Source organism: Protomyctophum parallelum (genome assembly GCF_964188405.1).
Source record: "Protomyctophum parallelum genome assembly, chromosome: 17".
NCBI classification, from domain to species: domain Eukaryota; kingdom Metazoa; phylum Chordata; class Actinopteri; order Myctophiformes; family Myctophidae; genus Protomyctophum; species Protomyctophum parallelum.
In genome coordinates, this window is record NC_139719.1 from 12,913,158 (window position 1) to 12,926,141 (window position 12,984).

At 43.4% G+C, this 12,984-nt stretch overlaps 1 protein-coding gene across 2 annotated transcripts in view; it reads left to right on the plus strand.

Annotated features, from left to right (window-relative positions):
* LOC310875143 (vinculin) overlaps positions 1–12,984 on the plus strand; it is a 36,481-nt gene that overhangs the window by 20,571 nt on the left and 2,926 nt on the right. The window contains exons 7-20 of one of the 2 annotated variants that reach the window (XM_083788260.1): positions 2,452–2,545; positions 3,479–3,626; positions 4,994–5,147; positions 5,401–5,576; positions 6,292–6,482; positions 7,018–7,217; positions 8,420–8,548; positions 8,892–9,041; positions 9,555–9,663; positions 10,346–10,648; positions 11,280–11,404; positions 11,725–11,910; positions 12,284–12,487; positions 12,682–12,786. In XM_083788260.1, coding sequence (XP_083644386.1) covers positions 2,452–2,545; positions 3,479–3,626; positions 4,994–5,147; positions 5,401–5,576; positions 6,292–6,482; positions 7,018–7,217; positions 8,420–8,548; positions 8,892–9,041; positions 9,555–9,663; positions 10,346–10,648; positions 11,280–11,404; positions 11,725–11,910; positions 12,284–12,487; positions 12,682–12,786 — 2,274 coding nt within the window. The remainder of the gene's footprint in view (positions 1–2,451; positions 2,546–3,478; positions 3,627–4,993; positions 5,148–5,400; positions 5,577–6,291; positions 6,483–7,017; positions 7,218–8,419; positions 8,549–8,891; positions 9,042–9,554; positions 9,664–10,345; positions 10,649–11,279; positions 11,405–11,724; positions 11,911–12,283; positions 12,488–12,681; positions 12,787–12,984) is intronic. The other variant, XM_083788261.1, reaches the window with a different exon arrangement.

Here is a 12,984-nt window from a genome sequence, read left to right on the forward strand (position 1 = left end):
TTGACCCCTCCCCTTCACACTCACTTTTTAATTTTGCTTCATGATATAACCTTGTATGAAATGCAGTTTGCCCTTTTCCTATTTCAGACAAACCTGAATACATGAATACTAAACATGGCCTCTAACCTTACACAATCCTCATTACTAATCCCGTGCACTTCAACCTAGCATACAGAGTAACATCCCATACTGTAGGTGTGACTGTATTGAGAGTGTTTGGATAATATTATATGATATGAGCAGACTAGAACGATCCCAGAATTCTGGGTCCAATCCAGATTTTGGAGAGTCCCAGCCTGCCGTTTAACAATGCCAAAAAGTGCAAAATATTCGAATCAATTCGATTTAAAGTTTAAATTTCAATACGTTTACATGAAAACAACATTTTACTTTAATTATACAAGGAACAATCAACTTGACTTGACTTGAGGCAAACTTTATTTCATTTATCCACTTAACTCTAGCGGCTACATAATTGCCAATAGAGGGTATGCATGTGACATCATCCTCGTACCCAGAAGTTACGAGAGAACGCCTACTGATTTTGGGCCTTGAGAGCCCATACATCCAAACAGAAAAGTCCTATCTGATTGCATTAAACAACGTTAAACTCACTTTGTCACTCACTTTGCCACTTGATTTGCCACTCACTTTATGCATGTGCATACCCTCTTAATGTTGTACAAAAGTAATACAGTAGCTGCTATATTGGCCAAACCCATATGTGGGTTGGGCTCTAGACTGTATTGTGTGTGTTTGCATAAGATGTGAGTAGGCTGGTCAAAGATCCTTTCCGCTCATCTGTCGTCTCACCAAATCCCTCTTAACCAACAAGCTTTGTCACTTCCGCACAAGGGTCTGCTGACGTTACACATACACCGCTGTAATGATGACATCACGTCACAGTTCACACCCCTCCACGCCTTTTTTTTTCATTCCTTATTGCGCCTTTCCGTCAGTCAACACTCAACAGCCATTATTACACATGCCAAGCTGTTCAAATTAATATACATTTTTAAAAGGGCATACATTTCACTGCATATTTCAAGTAAAAAATAAATACAAATAATCGTTTCCCTTTTTGGTTTGCCAGCCACATCAACAGATGTAGTGTAGAGTGTAGCATTTCTTTGAAGACCTGATAATCATTAGACTCACATGAGGGGCATTATAGAGAACAGTCGCTTGCCTTTATGTGTAGCTCTATTATCCCATTCTGACCTGAGATCAGATTCATACGAGGTTTCCGCCGGACACACACTGGTCTGATGAACCCATTCTGACCTGAGATCAGATTCTAAAAAATGTCAGTCGTTCTTTGATTTTTCAAAAAATAGCAGACCTACAAGCTCGTATCGCGCCACTCGGTGGCGCGATATGAGCTTGTAGATCTGCTATTTTTAAATAGCTAAAGCATAACATGATGCCGACACCAAAATGGGTGCCCGGTCAGAATGGGTTATTGTACCATGAAAATCAAGCTCACTTTCAGCACCCAGTCGTCCACTGTGTCTCCCACTGCGCCACATGTCTCATAGAACTCTGCTTTGTTCCGCACACTTGGCAAATGAATGGACTCACTGTCGACGCCAGATGCTCTCGGTCTCGAGGCGGATTTGCGCTTAGTTGCGCGCCAGCGTTGTGCACCGAAAATAGCAGATATCTAATGCTCACAATGTGACACACTGCGCAACTCTTGTCTTGTGAGCTTGTGCATCTGCTAACTTCCGTGCAACCAAGTACAAATCATGGGGTTACTGTTTCCATCCGCTCTGATTGAGATACAATGAACTGTTATTTGGCTTTCATGATGTGCCTCACGCTCTTTATTGACAGTGGGAAAGAGTTATTGTAACAGCATGCACCGCCAAAGGATCAGCCTGATAGACATTAGACGTTCCCAGTTTTAATTTAACTCAGAAGAAAGTAAAGATTGAACCAAATGGACCCTTACAGTTCCCCGTTGCTACTTTCTTTGAGGATAAATTAACTGTAAGGAATGTATTTTATCGTGTAGTAATGCTGTGTGTTGAAGATGGTTGCTGGATGTGTCTTCTATTATTGGAATGTTTTACAATGGTTTGCTGTCACAGTCATGACTAGATTCTGTAGAGTGGTTCTTGAACATGCAAATCACTGAGCTTATTTATTTTATCTATATTTAGACTAGTGTTGTGTGACCAATTTTCTAAATGATATCACACATCTGCCCATGTCCAAACATTGGCCCGTGCCAGAATACATGACCCGGCCACAACACAGATCTATTCTCATGAGCCTCTTAACCGTATATGGAATCTCTTCACTATCAACAAGTTATAAATTCATAGACCATGATTTAAAGATGATTTATTGATTGGGGCATGGATGGACTCCTTGTGTTTTGTTGAGATGCATTGATTGCGTTTCAAGCCATGCATTGATTTTTGCAACCTCCTCCTTCTTGGCCACAAGGACACAGAGGCCATGAAGAGAGCTCTAGGACTGATCGATTCCAAGATGTCCCATGCCAAGAACTGGCTGAGGGACCCAAATGCTCAAGCAGGTAATGGAAAAGATATGCTAATTGTTCTTTTGCAATAAATAAATAGAGTAAATGATACGGTGTAATAGAGAGAAAAACTGAACTAACTCAAACTGAGTGTCTTGCTTTACGCTGAATTCACACCAGCAATGGTATTTAGCGTCAAAGGAGAGGTTCAATGCATTGAGAGGAGCGACCAATCACTGCTTTCCCCTCCATGGCAGGAGGCAGAGTCTGTAAATGGCAGAGATTCTGGTCGACTGCCACACAGCGGCCTTGGTAAAGTTGAATTCCTCTCAACTTTGCCGTGTCTGCTGTGTGGCAAGACAGAGCACACTGGACAGCAACAGACTACTATATAATATGGTAGTTACCAATGTTGCTGACGAAGCAACTGTAGTTGTTAAATGAATCAAGGTTGAGCGACTGCATGGCCTATTTCTTATCTAAAATGGTTAGACTGTTTTCAAACGAGCTTCCAGAGATGAGCATTTGAGTGTCTTCTCCTCCCTACTTGTGAGCTGTCTTGCCGGGCACAGCTGCTGGGAGCGGCAGAGATGTTGCTGGACTACAGCTCGCTCATTTGTGTGTGTGACATTCATACCTTGGACACGCCTATTTTACAAATGTCCGCACTATGCACATTTGCTCACCGCTGCTGGTGCGAATTTGGTGTTAAGCTAGTGCCATGCCCATGACCATGTCAGTTCTACTGTACATGCTCCCCTTTCATTTGCACTGTATCATTTTATGTATCATATGACGGTGCTTTTATCCAAAGCTGGCGATTTACATAGACTGCTGCTATATGATATCTTTAATTTGCACAAGAGACTGATTGAGATTGTTCATTGCTAGCTAGCAAAAATTATAATTTCACCAGCTCTTTTACATCTTATAAACGTATGATGTGATGATAAAGTTGAAGCATATGCATGTTGTTATTGTTTCCAGGTGATGCAGGAGAGCAGGCCATCCGTCAGATCCTGGATGAAGCGGGGAAGGTGGGCGAGCTGTGTGCAGGGAAAGAGCGCAGAGACATCCTGGGCACAAGCAAAACCTTGGGGCAGATGACCGATCAAGTGTCTGAGATGCGGGCCAGGTATAAAACCGTCTGACAACACCTTTCTCAAGCCTTTTGACTTTTGTTTGACACACCATTGTGTCGGCAGTGGATCAGGGGGTAGAGTGGTCGGTAGAGCGGCCAGATGTGAACCCCAAGGTTCCCAGTTCGATCCCGGGGTTGCATGGTTTTCTCCGCCATCGGTGTATGAATGTGTGTTAATGGGTGAAAGTAATGCGCAGTTTATGTAAATCGCTTTGGATAAAAGTGGCAAGCGCTATATAAATGAACCATTTACCATTTACACCCATGTCTTGATTGGATTTTCAATGGGTCACTCCTCCCTTCTTTACAAATCGACATGAACAAAACAAACATGATCAATTCATCCGAACCGTAACCCCTTGAGCCCTATTTCATACGCTGTACAACGGTGTCACCCAAGAAATTGGACACACCCATGTCTTGTACAGTAGCTATATCACACGTTCCTACATACCCACATTTAATTTTCATTGGGTAATTTCATTTGATTGCCCCCTTGCACAGTAGCATTGGTTTCCATCCATGCCAAATGGGAAGTGTAAGGCGCTAAGTATGTTAGTGAGGATTATAGCATGAGAGAGTGCACTGTAAGTGATATCTAGCCAGAAGGGTCCCTGACTGCCACCAGGGACCCCTCGGCAAGATTAAAAGCATCTGTTTTGTATTAATCCATAATCTAATTTAGACCCGGCTTGGATTTCCATAAAAACTTGAGATATCCCATTGAGCTTTGTCTTGTAACATAGCCGTTCAGATTTGAAAGCAAAAATTGTTAATTGTATTCCAGAACTATTTAAAGTATCAAACATGTCAATCATTGTCTACGCATGGCTTCGGCCATAGATCATACATAACAAGTTTTCCGTTAATACACTGTAGCTTTATTTTACGGTTTTGCATACGGTACAATTTTTCCCCGAAGTCATGAAAACATGTCTGAACTTACCTGAATAATTGAGTCATTTCTAAACATAATTTTGTGGTTAATAATAACTAGCCATGGACAATATTTTGTCAAGTTGATAAATACACAACCTGGCAATGATATTTAGTGTGTTGGATACTATCTCAAGCAAGTTTCAAGTCTGAAACTCTATTTTCATACCGTACTAACATCAATGGAATGCAGTGGCTAACAAACCATGGTATGGAAAATGCTTGGGCATCATCAGTTTTACAAGTAAAAAAGTGGGAAACTTGTTTTTGTGCATAGTTCATATCGTGTCAGAAATACAAGAGGGGTGGGGGGTGGGGGGTGAGCATAGCAGCCGCTGTGCATTATATAAACATAAGGACATTATTCAAGGTGCAATGTTAGGTTATTATTTTGTATGAAACATGTGTTCTGTGTACCGTCCCAGGGGACAGGGTGCATCTCCAGCTGCCATGCAGAGAGCCCAGCAGGTGTCCCAGGGCCTGGACGTGCTTACAGGCAAGGTGGAAAACGCTGCCCGTAAACTGGAAGCCATGACTAACTCCAAGCAGGCTATCGCCAAGAGGATTGATGCTGCCCAGGTGAGCTCATTGCTATTCTCAGCCAGTGGTCCACGTGCTACTAGAGGCCCATTTAAAGACAACAATATATTGTGATATGCCTTCTTATAAAGAAAATATTTTTATGGGGGAGGTGGGCTGAGGTAGTCCTTGAGTTAACAATCGCTACCATATATCACACAATCCATAGGTCTTCCGTTATCCTTGAAATTGACTGCTTTATGTCAAACTGCGAAATGGCGTTTTGAGTGTCCTTTTGCCATGCCCCCTGCAGAACTGGCTGGCAGACCCCAACGCTGGCCCAGAGGGGGAGGAGAACATCAAGGCCCTCCTCATGGAGGCTAAAAGGATCGCCGATATGTGTGAAGATCCCAAGGAGCGAGATGACATCCTGCGCTCCATCGGAGAGATCGCTGCCCTAACCGCCAAGCTCTCTGAACTCAGAAGACAGTAAGTAGTTGACTATTGAGGAATGTTTAAACCATATGAACCTATTATGGCCATGCCATAATCATTAAGGTAAAACCACATTGAGATCTCTTTTTCAAGTGGGACCTGACCTGACCAAGAAGGCAGCATAGAATACAAACAATTTAAAAACGTGCAGTCTTTGGAAAGCAGAGTGTCATATTTGTTTGATTTAAATGATCAATGAGAGGGGGCACCCGCTGGCCTAGCGGTCCAGGCGCATACAACTTATTGGCGCATGCCTGACAGCGTGTCGCGGGTTCGAGTCCCGATCATGATGACCTTTGCTAGGTGTCATTACCACTTTCAATACCAGATTCCTCGAGAATGGTTCAGCATAGCTAAAAGCATGGTTCCCAAATTCAGTTCTCACAATGGGAACATGATATAGGAGTTCTAATGAGTTATAACTCAGATTGTAATGTCCGCGTTGGTGAAGAAGAGTAGCCTCGGAAACCGCAGGCGTTTTGTTTTCAAAGGAGAAGAGTAATGTGCTTTGGTAGCTGTCCCAGGATAAAATTCCAATGTGACCATCTTCTTATGGTCAGAGATGACTCAGACAATACACAATGGTGTGTGAGTGATGAACTGAAAATCATACACAAATATATATTTGTGTATGAGGGGGGGTATATAGGGTTTAAGTGTTAAATGTGGCTATGTTTCTTTACTGAGACATTTTTTGTAACCCTCCCAGGGGTAAAGGTGACACCCCGGAGGCCAGAGCTTTGGCCAAGCAGATCGCCACAGCACTGCAGAACCTGCAGTCCAAGACCAACAAAGCCGTGGCCAACAGTCGGCCCGCCAAGGCGGCCGTTCACCTGGAGGGGAAGATTGAACAGGCCCTGCGCTGGATGGACAACCCCAACATGGATGATGGCGGTGTGGGTACGTACGTCTGGCCACCATCATCATCATCCTATTATGCCAACACACACACACACACACACACACCCAAACTCACTCACATTCCTCCATTCCTCTTGTAGCTGAATTAACTTTTACTTAGTAGTATTTCTATATTGCAGTATTGATACTTTCACTTAAAGGTATATTCAGTGATTTCACTTAATTCAAATATCACTTATTTTTTTGTTTTGTTGTGATAATCCTCCCTACTATAGAGTGTGCTGACCATATAAGGAGTTCCTCCCTGTCCCCAGTTAACCCCTGAGGGTCAAAAAACCTTAGGTTTCGTTTTTGGCTCTCTATCCTGATTGGATGAAAGGCTGGGTCCCACAGCCAAAAACGAAACCTAAGGTTTTTTGAGTGAAATCACTGAATATACCTTTAAGTAAAACATTTGAGTACTTTGTACATTTGAATACCATTCCGTAGTCTACCAACATTTTTCCTCATACTTTTAGATGAGGAAATTAACACTGTTGTGTGTGTGTGTGTGTGTGTGTGTGTGTCTGTCCAGGCCAGGCAGCCATCCGTGGGCTGGTGGCAGAGGGCCACAGGCTGGCCAACTCCATGCCGGCTCCCTACAGACAGGAACTGCTGGGCAAGTGTGAGGCGGTGGAGCAGCTAATGGCACAGCTGGCGGACCTGGCTGCACGCGGCGAAGGCGACTCGCCACAGGCGCGCGCCGTGGCTCATCAGCTCCAGGAGGCGCTCAAAGTAAGACAGGCGGCTGCCTCACAGACTGCCTCGCAACATAACGTCGACTCGCCGCCGACGGGATTAGATTAACACCACGCCGGACCTCTCAGAGGTTTCCTAATCGCAGCTCCAGTATACATGCAGTAACCTACCTTGTGATTATCGAATCCGCTACATTTAGCAGACTCTCTTAATCCAGAGAGTTTTAGGGTAAGCAAGGACAACGCAAGGTAATATACAGTACAGTAGAAAGTGTAAATATAATAATAATGTGGACATTGAAACTATAGACTCGTATAGCAAGGGTTCATATTTAGTTTCAAATTGCTTGTGTGCAAAACCTGAAGGCACACTTTTCAATTAGATAAACAGGGCTCATGACAAGCACATAGACAAGCACTCCCTCTGCTGGTTGATTTGTTTTACTGAGCTGAAAGAAAAAACACCAGTGGTTTGACATGCTTATCCAATTGGCTGACTCACAATAATGTTATACTGCTTACCATATGTGAATTTACATTTCTTCATGTCATATGAAAGCAGGGAATCATAGCTTCAAATTGATATATTGGTTGTTCAGTTTGACCCACCAGTTTTGGAGATATGGCTTGCCTTATAGAATCTATAACCACTCGCTGTTTTCTGCAAGACATTACTCTATAATATAGAGTAATGTCTTGCAGAAAACAGCGAGTTGAGAAAACGGGCTTGAAAGGTTCACTTCTGTGGTCTCTAACATTACACCTAGCTACATGTTTAAGCATTTATTTCATATTTTCATGTCGATTTCAGCTCTAACACTTATTTCAGACATGCTCTAGTTAGTCTATTATGTGAAGAGTCTGCCTGTGCTATTAACTCATTTTTCATTTTCGTTTTTCTTCTCAGGTGAAAAGCTAGAATTTGCGCGGTGGCAGGCTCTCAGTCAAATGTCCACATTTTAACTTTTTAACTTTATATTTCTTTTATTGGAATTCTGAAAAGTTATAGTTTTGGAGTTTGGAGTTTTTCCACCCTAAAGCAACAATATGAATATACTGCACTATGTTATGGTTCTATTAAAATTGCCAACTTTTTTAGATAATGTTGAATCATTTAGGAGAGTTCCTTTTGTGTTCTGTGTAACTCAAACTACTGAAAGAATGCACAAAGAAAGAATAAAGAATGCAAACAACATGTCCAATTTAGAAGTGTTTAAAAACATGTGCGTGTCCTCCCAGGATCTGAAGGTTAAGATGCAGGAAGCGATGACGCAGGAGGTGTCTGACATCTTCAGTGACACCACCACCCCCATCAAGCTGCTGGCGGTGGCTGCCACAGCCCCCGTGGACGCCCCCAACAGGGATGAGGTCAGTAGTGACGCCGTCATGATTCCTCCTGGTGACTACTGCAGTAAAAAGATGATGTTACAGTCACTTTTAGCAGAGTTAGTGTCAAAGTGTCCTTGAGCAAGACTCTGAACCCCTAATTGCTCCCCATGTGCAGGTTGGTGCCTTGCATGGTTTCCTCCGCCATCGGTGTGTGAATGGGTGAATGTAATGCACAATCTATGTAAAATGCCTTGGATAAATCACTGTTTACCATTTATTTTACCATTTAGGTTAGCTAATTTTTTATTTATTATGCACAATAATAATAAACAAATACAAAAATCTCTTTGGATAATTGTTTCAACGCCTTTATTTTTTGTAGGTCTTTGACGAGCGGGCTGCCAACTTTGAGAACCACGCCAATAAGCTGGGCGCCACGGCGGAGAAAGCTGCCGCCGTAGGAACGGCCAATAAGAGCACAGTGGAGGGAATCCAGGCCGCCGTTAAGTCAACACGAGACTTAACGCCACAAGTATGTCAACAGTTCTGTTTGTCGTCTGTCTGTTTCTGCGTTTGTCGAGCCGAATGTTTCTGGCTTCGCTCGGCTAATTGTCTGCCAGTTGGCTCATTTGGCCGTAGTATATTGACAGTTGGTGTAAAGTAGCTAAGTACATTTATTTTGTACTGTACTTAATCTCACTACATCTTGGATCCAAATATTGTACTTTTACTCCACTACATTTATTTAGAAAATTATTTGAAAACTTTGTAGATTTTGATTATCATTACAAAACATACATTAGCCACTTCAGCCCTATATGTTTCGGCCATTTGAAAATGGATCGCGACGCCTTGTGAGCTTGTAGATCAACTATTTTTAAAAGATTTTTATACATTTGATAACTTGAGATGGGACATTCTGCATAATGACTACTTTTACTTGTAACAGGGTATTTCAATATTGTGATATTGATACTTTTACTTCAGTAAAAAAACGTGAGTACCTTTTTCCACCAGTGTTAATGGGTATACTCTATCCTTTTAGGTGGTATCTGCCGCTCGTATTCTACTGAGAAACCCCGGTAACCAAGCTGCCTACGAGCACTTTGAAACCATGAAGAACCAGTGGATTGACAACGTTGAGAAAATGACAGGTATGACATCATAACTTTCTGTACCTGGATTTATAGTGTTATTTCACAGAATACTTTGCGTTGTTCCATTCCGTGCAAGGGTGCTCTCAAATGGCGCGTACGGATGTCCTAGAATCGGAAAATAATCATGGTCATAGTTCATACGCGTCAAGCTGTTTGAAAAATATATGCTGTGATTGAGAGCCTGCTCTGCGTGCAGTTATCCCATTGGACTGCATTATAGTGGTGTTTTCGACTGGTTCCTACGCACGTGTGTGAGTGTATTATATTATTATTTTTTCAGTCGCATGATCAATGTGTTCCGAAGGCTCACGAGAAGGGGTGCAGACGTTTATCCGACATACCAAAAGTCCGACATGCACAAATCACCTGTTGCTCCTCACGTCCGCGACATGCGTTGCGTCCGCGACATGCGTTGCGTCTGCGTGCTGTTAGTGTTAGGTCAGTGTTTGGGTAGGGTGTCGGACTAATGACTGTTGGACTCTTGGTATGTCGGAACGCATGCCTGCACCCCACGAGAATCACCGAAACCATGGATGATCTGTAGGTTAGCGAACAGCCCCCTCCAGTGGAAAACTTGTCAAACACGTCAAGTGCACAGAATGACAAACATCTCTAAAAAAGACTTGGCGTCCAAAGTTGTTCCCAATCACAGATTAACGTGGTCTCTCTCTATCCTCAGGTTTGGTGGACGAGGCCATCGACACCAAGTCCCTGCTGGAAGCCTCGGAGGAGGCCATCAAGAAGGACTTAGACAAGTGCCGTGTGGCCATGAACAACCACCAGCCTCAGATGCTGGTGGCCGGAGCCACCAGCATCGCGCGCAGGGCCAACCGTATCCTCCTGGTGGCCAAGCGGGAGATGGAGAACTCCGAGGACCCCAAGTTCAGGGCGATGGTGAAGGCGGCATCCGATGAGCTCAGCCAGACCATCTCGCCCATGGTGATGAGCGCCAAAGCCGTGGCGGGGAACATCCAAGATCCAAGTATGCATTATCTTACTTACTCGCTGGATTTACAGTTACAGTTGCCATTTATTTAGTGCTTTGATTTATTGATTGAAAATTGCATTAACAGATGGGTACAGTTCAAGGAAAGTACAGGTCAATACAAAATTAGCTTAGACTTGTTTACATAAGGGTACTCCATTTTCAATTCATCAAAATATTTAAAGACGGCCCAGGCCGTAGCGTAACGGTCTGGGCACCGGACTGGTAATCCAGTCGCAGTGTGCCGCGGGTTCGACTCCCGGACCCGACACGGCCTTTACTGCATGTCATCCCCCCATCTCTCTCCCGTTTCCTGTCAGCCTACTGTCTGTCCCTTAAAAAATCAATAAAAGGCGTAAGCCGCAAAAAAATATCTTTAAAAAAAAATATATATATATTTAAAGACAAATATACACAAAAAAGAATCATCAGATACATGGTTAGAAAATAGATTTGGCTTCATTCAAGCCAAATCTGGCTTGAATGTGGTGGTTAGTTGAACTCCCTCTGGTGTTGTGATCGTGGACTTCGTTGACATTAAGGAAGTATTTTGACAGTCGGGTACATTCTGAGCGTTCATGTCACAATATGGAAACTCCAATAAAGCTGTCTTTTTGTCTCTTGCCAGATCTTCAGAAGGGTTTCCTGGACTCCGGCTACAGGATTCTGGGAGCTGTGGCGAAGGTGAGGGAGGCGTTCCAGCCACAGGAGCCAGACTTTCCACCACCTCCACCTGAGATCGATCAGCTCCACGTAAGTCCTCAGATATTAACCTCAGAGTGCAACCAAAATGTTCCAGTTATCTACGTATTTGAAGAGCGTTTTTTGCTGCAGTTCTGTGTCAAATTGTTTTTGACACAGCATCAAATATCTTATTCACCAGGAGCCTAAATGGCTTGGACCCCAGCTTAAAATAAATGTCAAAATCTAAATGTTCTCCACTGCTCTGTGTGTGTGTGTGTGTGTGGCTGTGATATTTAATCACAACAGCCTGTCATGTATTATATTGCATGCTTAAATACAGCGTTGCTCACAAATAGCAAAAACTAATAATTTTGACTCCTCGTCCTCAGCTTAATGACGAGCCTGCACCGCCCAAACCTCCCCTCCCCGAGGGCGAGGTACCTCCACCCAGGCCCCCTCCCCCGGAGGAGAAGGAAGAGGACTTCCCTGAGCCGATGGTTGGCGAGGTGCTGAGCGAGCCCATGATGGCGGCGGCCAGGCAGCTCCACGACGAGGCCCGCAAATGGTCCAGCAAAGTGAGTCAACCATTCTATCCAAAAAACACTTTATAACTGTTTTGCTTTATTGCAAGTAATAAAGTGGGTGAAATTAGTTTTTTTTTGCATAGTTCCCATCGTGACATTTTTCCAAGAAAACAAAAAAAGGGAAGAAGAGAGTTTGAACGCTTTTACCACAAAAAATACAAGTAAAGGGTTTAAGATATTTTATATAGGCTCTGTGCATACTGTAGCTATTAGTCCCTGATACCCCGGTTTCCATTAGGAAGCATACCCGTTTCCTAATACGGTTCATTTTCCCATACCTGCTGGGCCACTCGAACAAAGCTATGGGAAAACTATTCAGAGAGTCTGTGTATAAGTGTATTTACTTTGTTCTTACCACTCACAGGGTAATGACATCATTGGTGCAGCTAAGCGAATGGCTTTGCTCATGGCTGAGATGTCCCGACTGGTGCGTGGTGGCAGTGGGAACAAGCGTGCCCTCATCCAGTGTGCCAAGGATATCGCTAAAGCCTCAGACGAGGTCACACGCCTGGCTAAAGAGGTGGCCAAACAATGCACTGATAAGCGTATCCGGACCAACCTGCTCCAGGTCAGTAAATTAGTCTCTTCAGAAAATGTTGCACCATTGATCATAATTATTCACACACCGGCCATTTTGCTATTTTGGGGTGTGGGATAGTATGACATACCTAAATTATGTGTGTGTGGGTGTGAATATGATTTTATATATGGGTACATAATATAATTAATGTTTTAATGTAATTTTTTTTGTCCCTGTTTCAGGTGTGTGAGCGCATTCCCACCATTAGTACGCAGCTTAAAATCCTGTCTACGGTCAAGGCCACCATGTTGGGTCGTACCAACATCAGTGAGGAAGAGTCAGAGCAGGTAAGCTCACATGCAGTACGATACTTTCTTATACTGTTAACAAATCACTGGATTCCTTAATCAATGAACTGGCTTGTAAAGATGTTATCCTAATCTTCCTGAGTGTAATATTTTACATGTGTTTTTTGTGCATGTGTTTTACATCTGGGCGGCAATGGCTCAGGGGTCGAGTGGCCGGATGGGAACCGCAAAGTTCCC